Source organism: Aythya fuligula, chromosome 14 (genome assembly GCF_009819795.1).
Source record: "Aythya fuligula isolate bAytFul2 chromosome 14, bAytFul2.pri, whole genome shotgun sequence".
Lineage (NCBI taxonomy): Eukaryota > Metazoa > Chordata > Aves > Anseriformes > Anatidae > Aythya > Aythya fuligula.
The window spans coordinates 11,583,497-11,595,578 of NC_045572.1; the positions used below are offsets into that span (position 1 = coordinate 11,583,497).

General features: G+C 39.0%; 1 protein-coding gene across 8 annotated transcripts in view; it reads left to right on the plus strand.

Moving 5' to 3' along the window:
* EBF1 (EBF transcription factor 1) overlaps window positions 1-12,082 on the plus strand; it is a 270,411-nt gene that overhangs the window by 203,761 nt on the left and 54,568 nt on the right. For all 8 annotated transcript variants that reach the window (XM_032196852.1, XM_032196857.1, XM_032196853.1 and 5 more), the window contains exon 10: window positions 3,467-3,593. In XM_032196852.1, the coding sequence (XP_032052743.1) occupies window positions 3,467-3,593 (127 nt within the window). The remainder of the gene's footprint in view (window positions 1-3,466; window positions 3,594-12,082) is intronic.

Genomic DNA, 12,082 nt, shown 5'->3' on the forward strand with positions numbered 1-12,082 from the left:
TAGCTCTGTGTCTTATGTTTGGTAGTGGGAAATGGCAGACATGCATAAAAAACAAGTGGGAGATCATATAATGATGCTTCCCCAGAATACTCCCCAGAACCTTCAACAGTTTGGGTCTTAGAGGCCTCCAGAAGTGTTGCCTTTATTTTTAATATATTTTGATGCTAACATCTTACCTTTCTCAGGTGCTTTGCATGCAAATACTGGACAGACTCTGCTTTGAAGAAGGCATAGTCTGTCGGCATGAGAGGAGAAAGAGTGCTAGGAGAGGGTTCCCCAGGTGAGGTCATGGGTCAGTAGTGTAGACAGGAATACATCCCACAATCCTGGAGTCATAAGGGGTCAGGGGCAGATTTGGCCATGAACCCAGGCCCATGCAGCATCCATTGAGTCACTCCAATTGCAAAACAGAGTCACAGTGATTCAGAGAGCTGGTCCCAGTCTAAAATGAAGATCCTGGCGTTGCTGGGGAACCAGAGGTCAAGACCAGAGGTGGGGTTCAGAGGGCAGATTTTAAAGTGCAGTGACATTTTTTGTCCCTTAAAACCTATTTCTTGAGATGGCAACAATATAGGGGAATACTGGTAGGTAACCAAGTTAGCTAGTTCCTTTCTGTGGGCATGAGAACTGAATATTGACACAGAGCAAAGATCCTTCTAGCTCAGCACTGTATCAGGGGCAGTGGTAGACGGCAAAGAGAAAAAAGTTAAAGGAAGAGGAATATGCATTCTTCTACTGTATCTCCCAAGCTTCAGTTCCAGAGGAGAGAGGAGTAAAATATATACCGAGTATCCTAAACCATAGGACTTCAGACATAATGTTCACCCTTTGGGAATGTGTGGGCGACAGTATTGTATATTTGTGGTTTTAAACACAGTTAAACTTATTTACTTCAGAGCACAAAGGAAAACCAAACTGTTTGTGGAGAACAAACCAGGAAACTTGCTTAACTCTCCCCAGCTCTCTTTAACAATGGACCATAAATAGGTCAGACATTTCTTGGGAACCAGGGAAGATGAGTATTGGAAAATGCCACAAATTATGTTTAAAGAACATTAAAGTGGTGACAGACCAGTAAATGCTGGGAAATTCAAAGATACAACCAGAAGCTGTCTGTAGAGCTCATGCCAGAATGGGGGTGAGGGGCATGAGGCACATGCTGATGCAGTAAGACTAGCATGTTAAACTTCAGTATTAAAATCCTTGGCTGTTTTTACAAGTATTTTCCCTTAAAAATGGCATGAAACTTTTCTCATCTTGCCAGTTCACCCAGTTAACTAGGACTGCTTGAGGATGGGATTTACCTCAATTGTGCTTGGCTACCTACAGTTAAGCATCTAGTTTAAATTTGTCATCCCAGCGTACTGGAGAAAGGTAGATGCTTCCAGGGAGCAGCTTAAGCAAACATGAGAGGTGTCTGAAGCCTGGGAAATAAATTCGGCAGTGCTTTCTGCTTCTGCTGACTATTGGGGGCATGCAGAGAATTAGCCTAGACTTCACAACTTTGGTCAGACCCAACTTTAAGGCAACTCAATTTAACTAAAAGGAATTTTGGAAGTGTGTGTATATTTGTTTGTTTGATTGTTTAGAAAAAAAAAAAGTTTGTTAGTCATTTAGAAAAAAGAAAAAGAAAAAGCAGGGTCCTTCTAAAAATAAATACATTTCTAAATCACGTAATTTCAAAGCAGAGCCTGAATACGTGCTTTCTGGAGCTCACAAACTAGAAGACTGGTTCCTGACATGAACATTTTAAAATGGCATGAGTTGGGGGCTGACCTTATGACTTGTGTGGATCTGAATAATGTTTGGAGTATTTGATGCTGGTAGTTTTGTTTTTAATCTTCAACTTGATCTAATACTAATTTTCCTATTTTAAATATGGAGAATTTCCTACTGTGAATGCCATTTGCTGCAGTAACACAGATGGCTCTCAGGCAGACATTCCTTTCTCCTCTGTTCTTTTTTTTTTTTTTTTTTTTTTTTTTCCCAAACTGCTTTATTTGGGAATTTTAGCTTTCTTGGCAGTTTGTAGTATAAATTAGGAGCAATAGTCCTGTGTCCTAAACAAAGATGTGCTTAAGAAGGCTGATAGTTTGATAGGACCTTACCATGATTTTGAAATGTTTGGTTCCTGTTAAAAAAAAAAAAAAAAAAAAAGTGGAAAACATCTTTAAAAAACAAACAAACAAACAGTATTTTCTATGAAATTGTATTCCGTAATCAAGTAGGCAACCAACAGCACTGAGCAGCTGACTGTCTGCTTGGGTAGCTATGGCTTTGCTCATTGTCAAGGTTAGTTTGATCGTGGCTGTTTGCTTCTCTAGTAGTGTTTTAGGGTGCCATAGTCAATTACAGAAGGATTATCCACGTACCAGAGCCATAACTTGGTTGCTGGACACAATCATTTCACTTTTTCTCTGTACCTCTTTTTCCTGTTCTTGTCTAAGTGAGCATAATGGGTGAGAAAAGGACATTTCAGTGATGGGGAGGTCAATTCTGTAATTACTGAACACATCAGAGATTTGAATTAATCTGCAATAAATTAGTGAACTCCTAAATGGCTCTAATATTAGTTTCAAGAACTACTTGAAACCAGTATAAACACTACTTAAATCCAGTCCATAATCCTAATAGATACCAGAAAGGAAAGCACTGGCCCACCCCATCCATTTTGTCTTGAGTATCAGGGTCCCCAGTCCAGTTAGCAAGAAAGTTATGTCTGTTTATTACGTGTGTAAATCTACACATGCAAGTGATTTCTCAGATATATGTCAGTCACTGCAGTGGAGGCAAACTGGAACTGATGGGTAAATGCTTATATTTGGTACATGTATTTTGAGCACTTTGATCAGTTGCAAAGAAAAACCCGGCTTCCTTTAGAAACCAAACTTAGCATTTCTGCAGTAATCAGTTATGCCTCCACAAAATGAATAGGAAAGGGTCTCTAATTAAAACTGCAGCACATGGTGCTTTTTCAGTATACAGATGTCAGCTGGGGACCAGTGTGTTTAAAAGCCTGCCTGGGTTTGCACAGTGCAGTGAATCTCAGCTAAAGGGCTGTGTTCACACACGTAACTGCGTATCATTTATCAATCAGATTTGTTGGACACTGTCATGACCCCAATGTTCACTTGAGCAAACATAGGCATCCTGCTGGTGTAAGCTAAAGTTATTGCATTAAACCAGGGCTGATGCTTGTACTAGGAAGTGAGTGCCTGCCATGTATGAAAACAGAAATAATGTTGTTACGGCTGAGAAAGAGAATGCTTGTAAATATTGTAGTCACTGGCTTTTGTGTGGGTTACATCAAGATTGTATTCAAACATTGACAGGTTAATTACATGTTTCAAAGCTTGTTTACTGTGATCTGAGAGGAAAGTGTTATTAAAGAAGTATTCAGCATCTAATAGTGCTTTTTTTTTTTTTTTTTTCTTCTCTCTTTTCCCTTCTCAATGTTTTCCTCTAGCTGATTACTCCTCATGCCATCCGTGTACAGACGCCTCCCCGACATATCCCAGGGGTTGTAGAAGTCACATTGTCCTACAAGTCTAAGCAGTTTTGTAAGGGAACACCTGGAAGATTCATTTACACAGGTAAGGATACTTTAGTGCTAGATATAACATCAAGAAATAGAGCAGGCAATATATCACACTTGCTAGGGCTTCAGCTTTCATCGTTAAAAGCTGTACCATGTTTTATTATTTTTTTTTGGGCTGATCACATCATTGAATATACCAATATAAGGCTGGATTCTGAAATGGAGGTCTGTGTTGAGATGAATCTGAAAGCATACCCATGTGGGACTTCTGTTTACTTGTTTGTCCTCCCAATAGGACAGCTCTTTACCTGAGGGTTGGGGGTGTAGAGGAAGGAAAGAAACAGATGCTCCTGTCCCTAAAGGAACCAAGGAAACGTGCAAGCATCAAGAGCCAGACACACCGGTGTGATCATGAACCTACTTTCCCAGAAGCATCTTGCTAAATACCTGCATCTTGTGTTGTAACAGTGACATGGCCCAGCAAGTGTTGAAAGCAGCAGCCTGTTTGCCTTCCCATCTCACTGTAACATACTTGTCTCTGCCTTCCAGGGAGGCCAAGTAGCTTTTGCCCCAGTTGATGCTGCAGACATAGTGACTTGCAATGTTTTGGGGTGGTATCCACACTGAGACCACTGAGTAGAGAGCTCTGGCCTGAAGAGTTATTAACAAAACTGCTAAGATGTTACAGGTACTGTCAATGCTAAACCACTCTGAGTAGTGATAAGGAAATGGGAGATGAACCAAGAAGCAGCCTACCATTTTTAAAATAACATGTGTTGTTGATTCCTTGCAAGTTATACATGCTTCAAGAATTAACGGCTTGGTCTGGGTTTGGATGTGCTTGTTGTTTGACCTATAGTGCAGACAGGTCTACTGCTTCTGTAACTTTGCCTGAACTGTGCTTCATCACAATCCAATGCAATGCCTTTCCTCATTCTTGTTTGGCCCTAAAACTTTAAGAATGCAACATAAATGCCTGTGGCTACGGGGCACACTGAATTAACACTGGGCACGTGTACTGCTCCTACTGTGAGTGTACAAACATGGACTCAAGGCAGGGGATGGACTTCTGCGCTCCAGCTGGGTAAAGAAGCTGTCATTTGATTTCCTTAACACAGAGCAAGTTGAATAAAGGTGCCATATAAAGTTTTGTTGTCTTATTCCAAATACCCGCTCATTTGGCTAGGATTTTGCACTGGGTTTCCTTAAGCTGGGTCTTAAAGTGTTCACATATCGCTTTGCTCACTAAGCAGAAGGCATTGGTGGGGAGTATGTGTATTTATTGTAAGCATTATGATTTCAGCAATCTGTGGGAAATTCATATATTGAACAAGAACGCACCATATCAAAAAGTTATTTAGGATTTGAATGTGGTGGAACAAAAGAACAAGAAAATGCAAAGGGTCAAATTGCCAGCTGGTGCAAACTGGCAGTGTATACCACATCAAAGTGTCAGCCAGAGCTCTGGACAGTTTGACTGTGAATCCTTTCCCTTCTGGACTTTGTACAATAAGTTGTGCTGTCCTTCTGCTAGTTGTTGAGCCACTGGGGTGGCAGCATCTTGGGCCAGTGAAACAGCAAACATGTTTGCAAAGAAGGCAGGGAGGAAAGCAGAGTCCCCTGAACTTTTCAAAGAAATTTATGGGGACTTTCTTATGCAATTTAAATGTACAAATGACTTGGACCCATTTTGATTTTCTTTTCAGATCACTATTAAATAGCTTTTCTAGGAAAAAAGGTTGAATGTGGAAATAAGTTGTCCCAGTAGGGAAAGTGTTTCCATCTATGCATTTTCAGATTAGTGTTTAAAACACATTATTTTTCATTCAATAAACGAAAGTTATGAAATACTAAACAACAATGATAAAATCAAAGGTGATCCAGTCCACGGACAATTCTCTTACTTATGCAGCTTTTATGGAGCTATGGTAGATATAGAAATGCTATTGTGACTGAAATTATACCTCACACAATTTGCATTTTTTGCAGTTCTTTCACAGGCAGCCTGAACTTAAATGTGTCTTTTTTTTAAGGACTAAATGAAAGTAAAATAAAAACAATTAATGCATCCTGACCTTCAGAAGTGCCTTCCAGCCCTTTAAACAAAATGCAGGTTCAGTACATGCCTGCCGATTAGTTTTAGTTAATTGAAAATTATAGGATTGACCCAAGAGGAAAATTTTGTTTGCACTCCAATCACTTTTACAAATTAAGGAAAATTACCACAATTTTGTTTAGCTAAGGTTTCACACTGAGTTCACGAAATTAGCTCAGCCATCCCAACAAAGTCAGCACTTTGTTAGTGAGCACTAGAAAAAAACTAATAGTCTATGGTGTGTACAAACGAAGCATAGAAAAAGCTATGATGCTTTAGAGAACTAGGCCAAGTGTTTTTAATTAGGATTATTGGTTCATTGTAAGTTTTGAAGAACAATCAAACTAGCAGATTAGCTGTTTCTTTTAAAGCTAGAATTTCTTGCCATTCATTTTTCCCATGAGAACTTGTTTTAACTCCCACATAGCACTATTTTTTTTTCTTTTTTCTTTTTTTTTCTTTTTTTCTTTTTTTTTTTTTTTTAACAAGGCCTGCAGGAAATGGACCAATTGGAAGTTGGGATACAGTAACATTCCCCAGCATCACTCCAGCCGATGGGAGTTTTTCACAATGTTCTTCAGTGAACTCAGTGTTCTGGAACATATTACAAAACCACAGAGGCCAAATGTTTTCTCAGAGGAGTTTGGCCTCTGTTTTTGGCCGAAAACATTTCAGCATCACTTGCTGCTTATTTACCCTGCTATTAGGAACAAGAAAATGGGAAAGGAAAAAAAGGGAAAAGAGAAAAAAGAGAGAAAAAAAAAAGAGAGAGAGTGTGTGAGAGAAAGAGAGAGAAAAAGACCTGGGGTTTGTGGGCGGTGCAGGAGTCGATCAAGCGTAGTTTCCTTTCTGGTGAGAATGTCCCTGCTCGTTAATGGTCCCATTTTGTGGTCAGGTCTCATTTAGAAGAAATTATTTTTAATCAGTGTTCAACAAAATATCCCCTCAAGCCACCTGGCTGTAAACTGTTTTTTTCTTACTGTTAAGTACTTAAGTTCTCAGAAGAAAATACCCAGTGACCCATTAATTTTAGCCTTTTTCTTCCCCTTTAACTGCAAATAACTTAGTAACATGATCTCTAAGTAGTCCATGTGCCATCTAGGAATCAAGGTCACATATATACAGAGAAATCCTGGCTTTTTCAAATATTTTTTTGAAAGAAATAAACCAGTGTCAACCCTGTGCTTACAATGAAGCATAGCTTTTTTTTTAATTTTTTTTTATTTTTATTTTTTTTTTATTTCCCATTTGCAAAGCAAGCTAATAACATGCACTTACAGAGCAATTATTTCTTAAATTTTGATCTTTGACATTTCTTAGAGAATGTTACTAGAAATACAAAAGTATGAACACGTATTATATGTATGTTCACGTTGGAATTGTACTGGAAGTTCATACTGCAGAAAGAAGTACACAAACCAGTGAAGCATCATGCTGGTCAGTGTTTTGCTGTGGCACCCTTCATCCGTAAATCTCTTCAGGTACTGAAGAGCACTGAATGAATTTGGCTTCACATCACAACTTATGAATCAGGTATGTGTCACTACCAGTATTTTAGGAGCAGTGAAACTAAGAAGCCATTATGTATACAAATCCCTTTTGCCAAGGTGACTCAGGGCATATATGGTTGAATTAAATAAGGGATAAGAATTGACACAAATTTGTGGTACCTAGTCAGGCCTTTGAGCTTTTTTTTTTTTTTTTCTTTCTATCATCATTTGCCTTTTTTTTAATTATTATTTATTGTTTGTTTATTTTAAAGCACAAATTAAATAAAAAATGCATTATGGACAGCATGATTTTCACAGATGAATTTTACTATGAATGGTGTTACTAGATGATGAGATTTGAGTGGAATGTATGGGTGTATGTGAAAGGAGCATTATCTCACCATGTATTGGAAAGGATGTATGGAATGTCCAAAAAATACATTATGCTTCTACCACCTGCTTTGTGTAAGGTTTTGTGCTTTGGTTCCAAAACCAGAGCAGAGGATTATATGGCAGTCAGAAGTTCATAACTTAGTGACAAAGTTATGGACGTGGGATTAATTCAGATTCTTGTCTGTGTACTACCTACAAACACTTTTTATTATTATTATTATTATTATTGAAAATTGGTCATGTGCTTGGACACCAGTTGGAATTTAGGGACCATTTTCCTTTGTATATTAGTCTTACAGGGAGGCTGTGGGCTAAACCATTTGCATGCTGACAGCATATCTAGAGAGACAGTCACGTCTCCCTGCAGTTCCTTTGGGGTTTCTTATAAACTCTGGGATATGGTATGACTCTAATCAGGGGGATGTAGGGTCAGCATGGTCTCTATCAAACAGGGCTTGCTGTGCAATGTGACTAACCCAGATGCTGAGTGCTGATCCTCCAGAACAGAACAGAATAGTTCAGTAGGAAGGGAAGATCATTTAGTCCAACTGCAGTAATTGTGATGAAGGCAGAGTAGGTCAGAGTGGAGCACTGGGAAGGCTGGTCATGTTTGCATTATACTTTTGGACCATTGTGTATAGAGTGGTGTAGAAACGCTAGCATTGTGAAGGTCAGGGTCTTTGCAGAATTTCTGGGAAACTGCATCTTTCTCTGAAATGTCATAGGGCTTCTCAGAGAACTTGTCACTCCCCTAGTTGCTACAAAGAAGAAACAGCCTCATGTGGAAAAATCCCTGCTCCATCCTCATTTCACCCTTTACTTACTTCCAAAAACAGTTGCATCTGTGTACAAACAGGAAGAGCCTTGCAGATCACAGATGATTTGAGTGATATTTTCAAGATCCTCAGTTTTAGGTAGCTTCAAGTTTACTTTTGTCTCTTTAAATGATTTAATTTACAGAAGTGTAAGGGCAATTGTTAATGAGAATCATTCCCTTCTCATTTCTTAAGTCAAATACCTCCAAGAGTAAGAGACTAAAAACTACTCATTGCCATTTGAAATTTCAGTCTGTGGCTGTAGAAGCAGAGATGTAAGTCTTATTCACAGCTCTGTTCAGAATTGGAACCACTTATCCCTAAAGTTTCCAGCCTGGTAAACTTCAGTGATCCCTTTGCAAAGAATGATTTCTGCTTTCAAGAAGGCAACAATGACTGTGCAAGGTTGAAAAGATACATAATCAATTAAGCAATCAGATTTCAGAATGGAGAGTTCTGGAGTTTGTAGAACCAAAGGGAAAAAAAAAAGTGATAAGAGACAGACTGGCTGTCAAGAGATTTCTGTAGCCCCTCTGGAGCCTTGCTTGATCCCTCTGGGCTAGAGCTTGACCCTTATACCAGCTAACCTTGGCCATAGCTGTATATCTGCTAGTTCCTGAGAAATGTTAAAACCTAGTGACAGTTATTCTCAACATCAGTATTACACAAGCTCATTAGTTTTACAATGGCCTATTCATATGTGTTTATTATTAAAACATGAACACTGAAATAGCTGATTAGTATAAATGAGGAGAGAAGGACACCATCAACAGAACAATAAAAATAATATAAAATAAAATAAAGACAGCATCTCAGATGCTGTCTTGTGTTTTATCTTATGTGTTTATAAAATTATTCACCCTCAAATATATGATGATCATTAATCTGAAATGAAATATAGAGCACATCACTTCTCTAGAAGAGTTACCAGCTTCGAGATCTGCTATCTAGCAAATGAGTGCCATTTGGTCTTAACAGCAGTTTTTATCTGCCTTTCACTAGTAAATATTTATAGGTGTGGCAGAATGAAAAGTTTCAGATGTCTAAAAGTTAGTCAGCCACCATGTGCTACAGAAGAACAGAATAAAATCCCTCAATTCAAATCAATGTATGAAGTTTAAAATAAGAGCTGGTGTCTTGTCTTTCCTCATAGCATCATGCAGGTAAAATACAGATGGGAAAACATGGGAGGGAATGGCGCACCCATGCCAAGTGGTCTGGTCTTGGGTGTTACCTTCCCTGGAAAAAAGAAGTTTTGTTCAGGAAATCTATTTGAGTTTAAGCTTAAACCTGGCCCTTTCTGAGATCCAGTCCATTAACTTAGCGACTCTGCTGAGTCAGTGTTAATAGCTTGCCTGCCTGGACTCTCTGGAAATTTTTAGTGCAAATAAGCTAATAAATGGTTGCAACTGTTTTGGGGCAACCTCTCCTATATGAAATAATATAGGAATCTTTGTTATTTAGTGGTGGGGTTGGTTTTCATTACAAAGGTAGTTGTTTTGGTGTTTGTTAGGACTTGCACAGTAAAGTGTGGACAGTCATCAGGGTTGAATATTAGGAATATTATTAGGAAGGGTTGTTGGTTTGGTTTGCAGCAATTCAGGAATGGAAGCTGGGAGGAATCAGAATTGATTGCGGGGAAAAGGGTGTTATCAGACAGTGAGGAGGCGGCAGAGGTAGACTGGAAAATCCCTTTTGTATGCTAATAGGAACACAGAACCCTTATATCTTTAGTATTTCGCAAACACTGGCAGCACCATAACACACTGCAAGAAACAATCACTAAAAGTGTGCAGTGTACCTGTAGGACAGCTGCAAAATGGAAGCAATTACAGCAACCGTCAGAATAAAGCTGGCTGAGAAGGAAACATATTATTTTGCATATTTTATGTATACACTTTCCAAGAAATATGACCTTTATTTTCTAGTTAGAGGGAAGTGCAATCAGAGTCTACAGAGCAAAGGGTAGCTGGATCATTAAAAAGAATATTTTCTCTGATATTAGAAGTCTAAATGGGCACTAGTCCTTATTCACAACCTTGGCTTTTTCTGTCTGCCCTGAGTTAATAAGTGATAAGGCCAAAAGAGAAATAAATCACTGAAGTCCCTGTCCAAAGAAAACATATTGACTACAGCCAAGCAAATAACAGCCCATAACCAATGGTCCCATTCATCATTCATGTAATAGGGATATAAAGTATTCTCTACCTATGAAACCATAGAGTAGGAAAAAGCCTGATAAGCCCCCAATCTAAGCTATGTGATTTGATTATTAAAGGACATGAACTGTTTGTCACATACCTTTAATCTTTAAGATGTGTTGCCATTTCTAAACTATAAATTTGTGGTAAAGGATTAGAAAGCTATTAACGATAAAGGTATAAACTAGACTTTATAAGGATTCCTGCAATTGTCATGCAACCCTGTAGACCCTTGGAACCTTAACCTATTGAATATGATATAACGTAGTTATCTGACCTTCAGAGCCAATAAACCATGTTTTGCTTTTCAAGTTCCAGACTTATTCCATGATAAATTAACCCTCTGGGTTCACAAAAATAAGTCTTGTAAATTCTTTTCTTTATCCCCACACCAAAACCTTTAAATTTTCATGCCTTTGCTTCAAAACTCTCTTATTCCATGCTAAAATTGTTAATCTTTTTTTATTCTCCTTTTAGCTCGTGTCAGTTGATAAGATATTATTCCCACTTGAAAAAAAATGGCCAATAAAACAGAGAGATGAGATGAATTTCTAAAAAGCCTCAATTGTGTTCTTTTTCTACACATGGCTTCACTGTCTTGTTTCTTAATGTATGGATATTCAGATTAGACAAATGCCACAGAAACGGGCAGCTAATAATAGCAGCGGTGACTACAGTAGTTACTTTAATGTGTTTTGATCCCATGCCCTGAAAAGGGGGACAAGGCAGTATCTCTTGGTGGACCAAAAAGCCAGGTCCTCGGCTCTGCATTACCACTGAAATGTTTTGCAGACTTAACTGGGAATTTTGGCAATCTTGTGGGTATATATTTACCTATCTCATCCTTCCTGCGCTTCTCATGGGGTGCAGCAGTTTTTGATTTCTGCCTGGAACTGTGTGCAGGATTTATTGTGTGTTGTTGAGAAATGGCGAAACTGTGGGCCAGGTTGTCAGAGGTGCCTGAGCGCACAGCATGCTGGCTCTGGGGAGGACGTCAGAATGTGAATTTAGTGCACGACCACCTGCGGCACACTCTTCCACAGCGCTGCCTGCGAAACAGCCCCCTTTAAACTGTGCTTAATCCTTTGAGGTGCTTGCTAGTGGGGGTTCGTTTTACTTAGGCATTTTCTTACACCGGTGAATGCTGTACAGCTGACTGTGGCAGTGTGGCGTGGAACTGTTGTTCCCCAGAGGCAGGAATTGGGCAGCCTCGCTTGCTTTGAGCTTTGTACTAGCATCCCTACCCGGCCAGTAATGCTTATCTAGCCTGGTTAAATCTTGCTGACAGCAGTGACTACAGAGTGGATGTGCCCCAATACAGCCCATGTCTACAGATTCTGGCTTTTTTGTTAATATACAGATAAAAGGAAAATCTTGTACTTGCAGCCTTTCATCTCAGTGGATGCAAGACCAATTTATTGCATGGAGTGTGAAGTTCTTTGTACTTTTCTGCTATCTTGCAAGAACTCACACAGGCTCTTCTGCTTAGTTATGAAGATATCAAGTGCATAAGTTATGTGGTCTGCCATGGTGTCTGGATAGAGATGCTG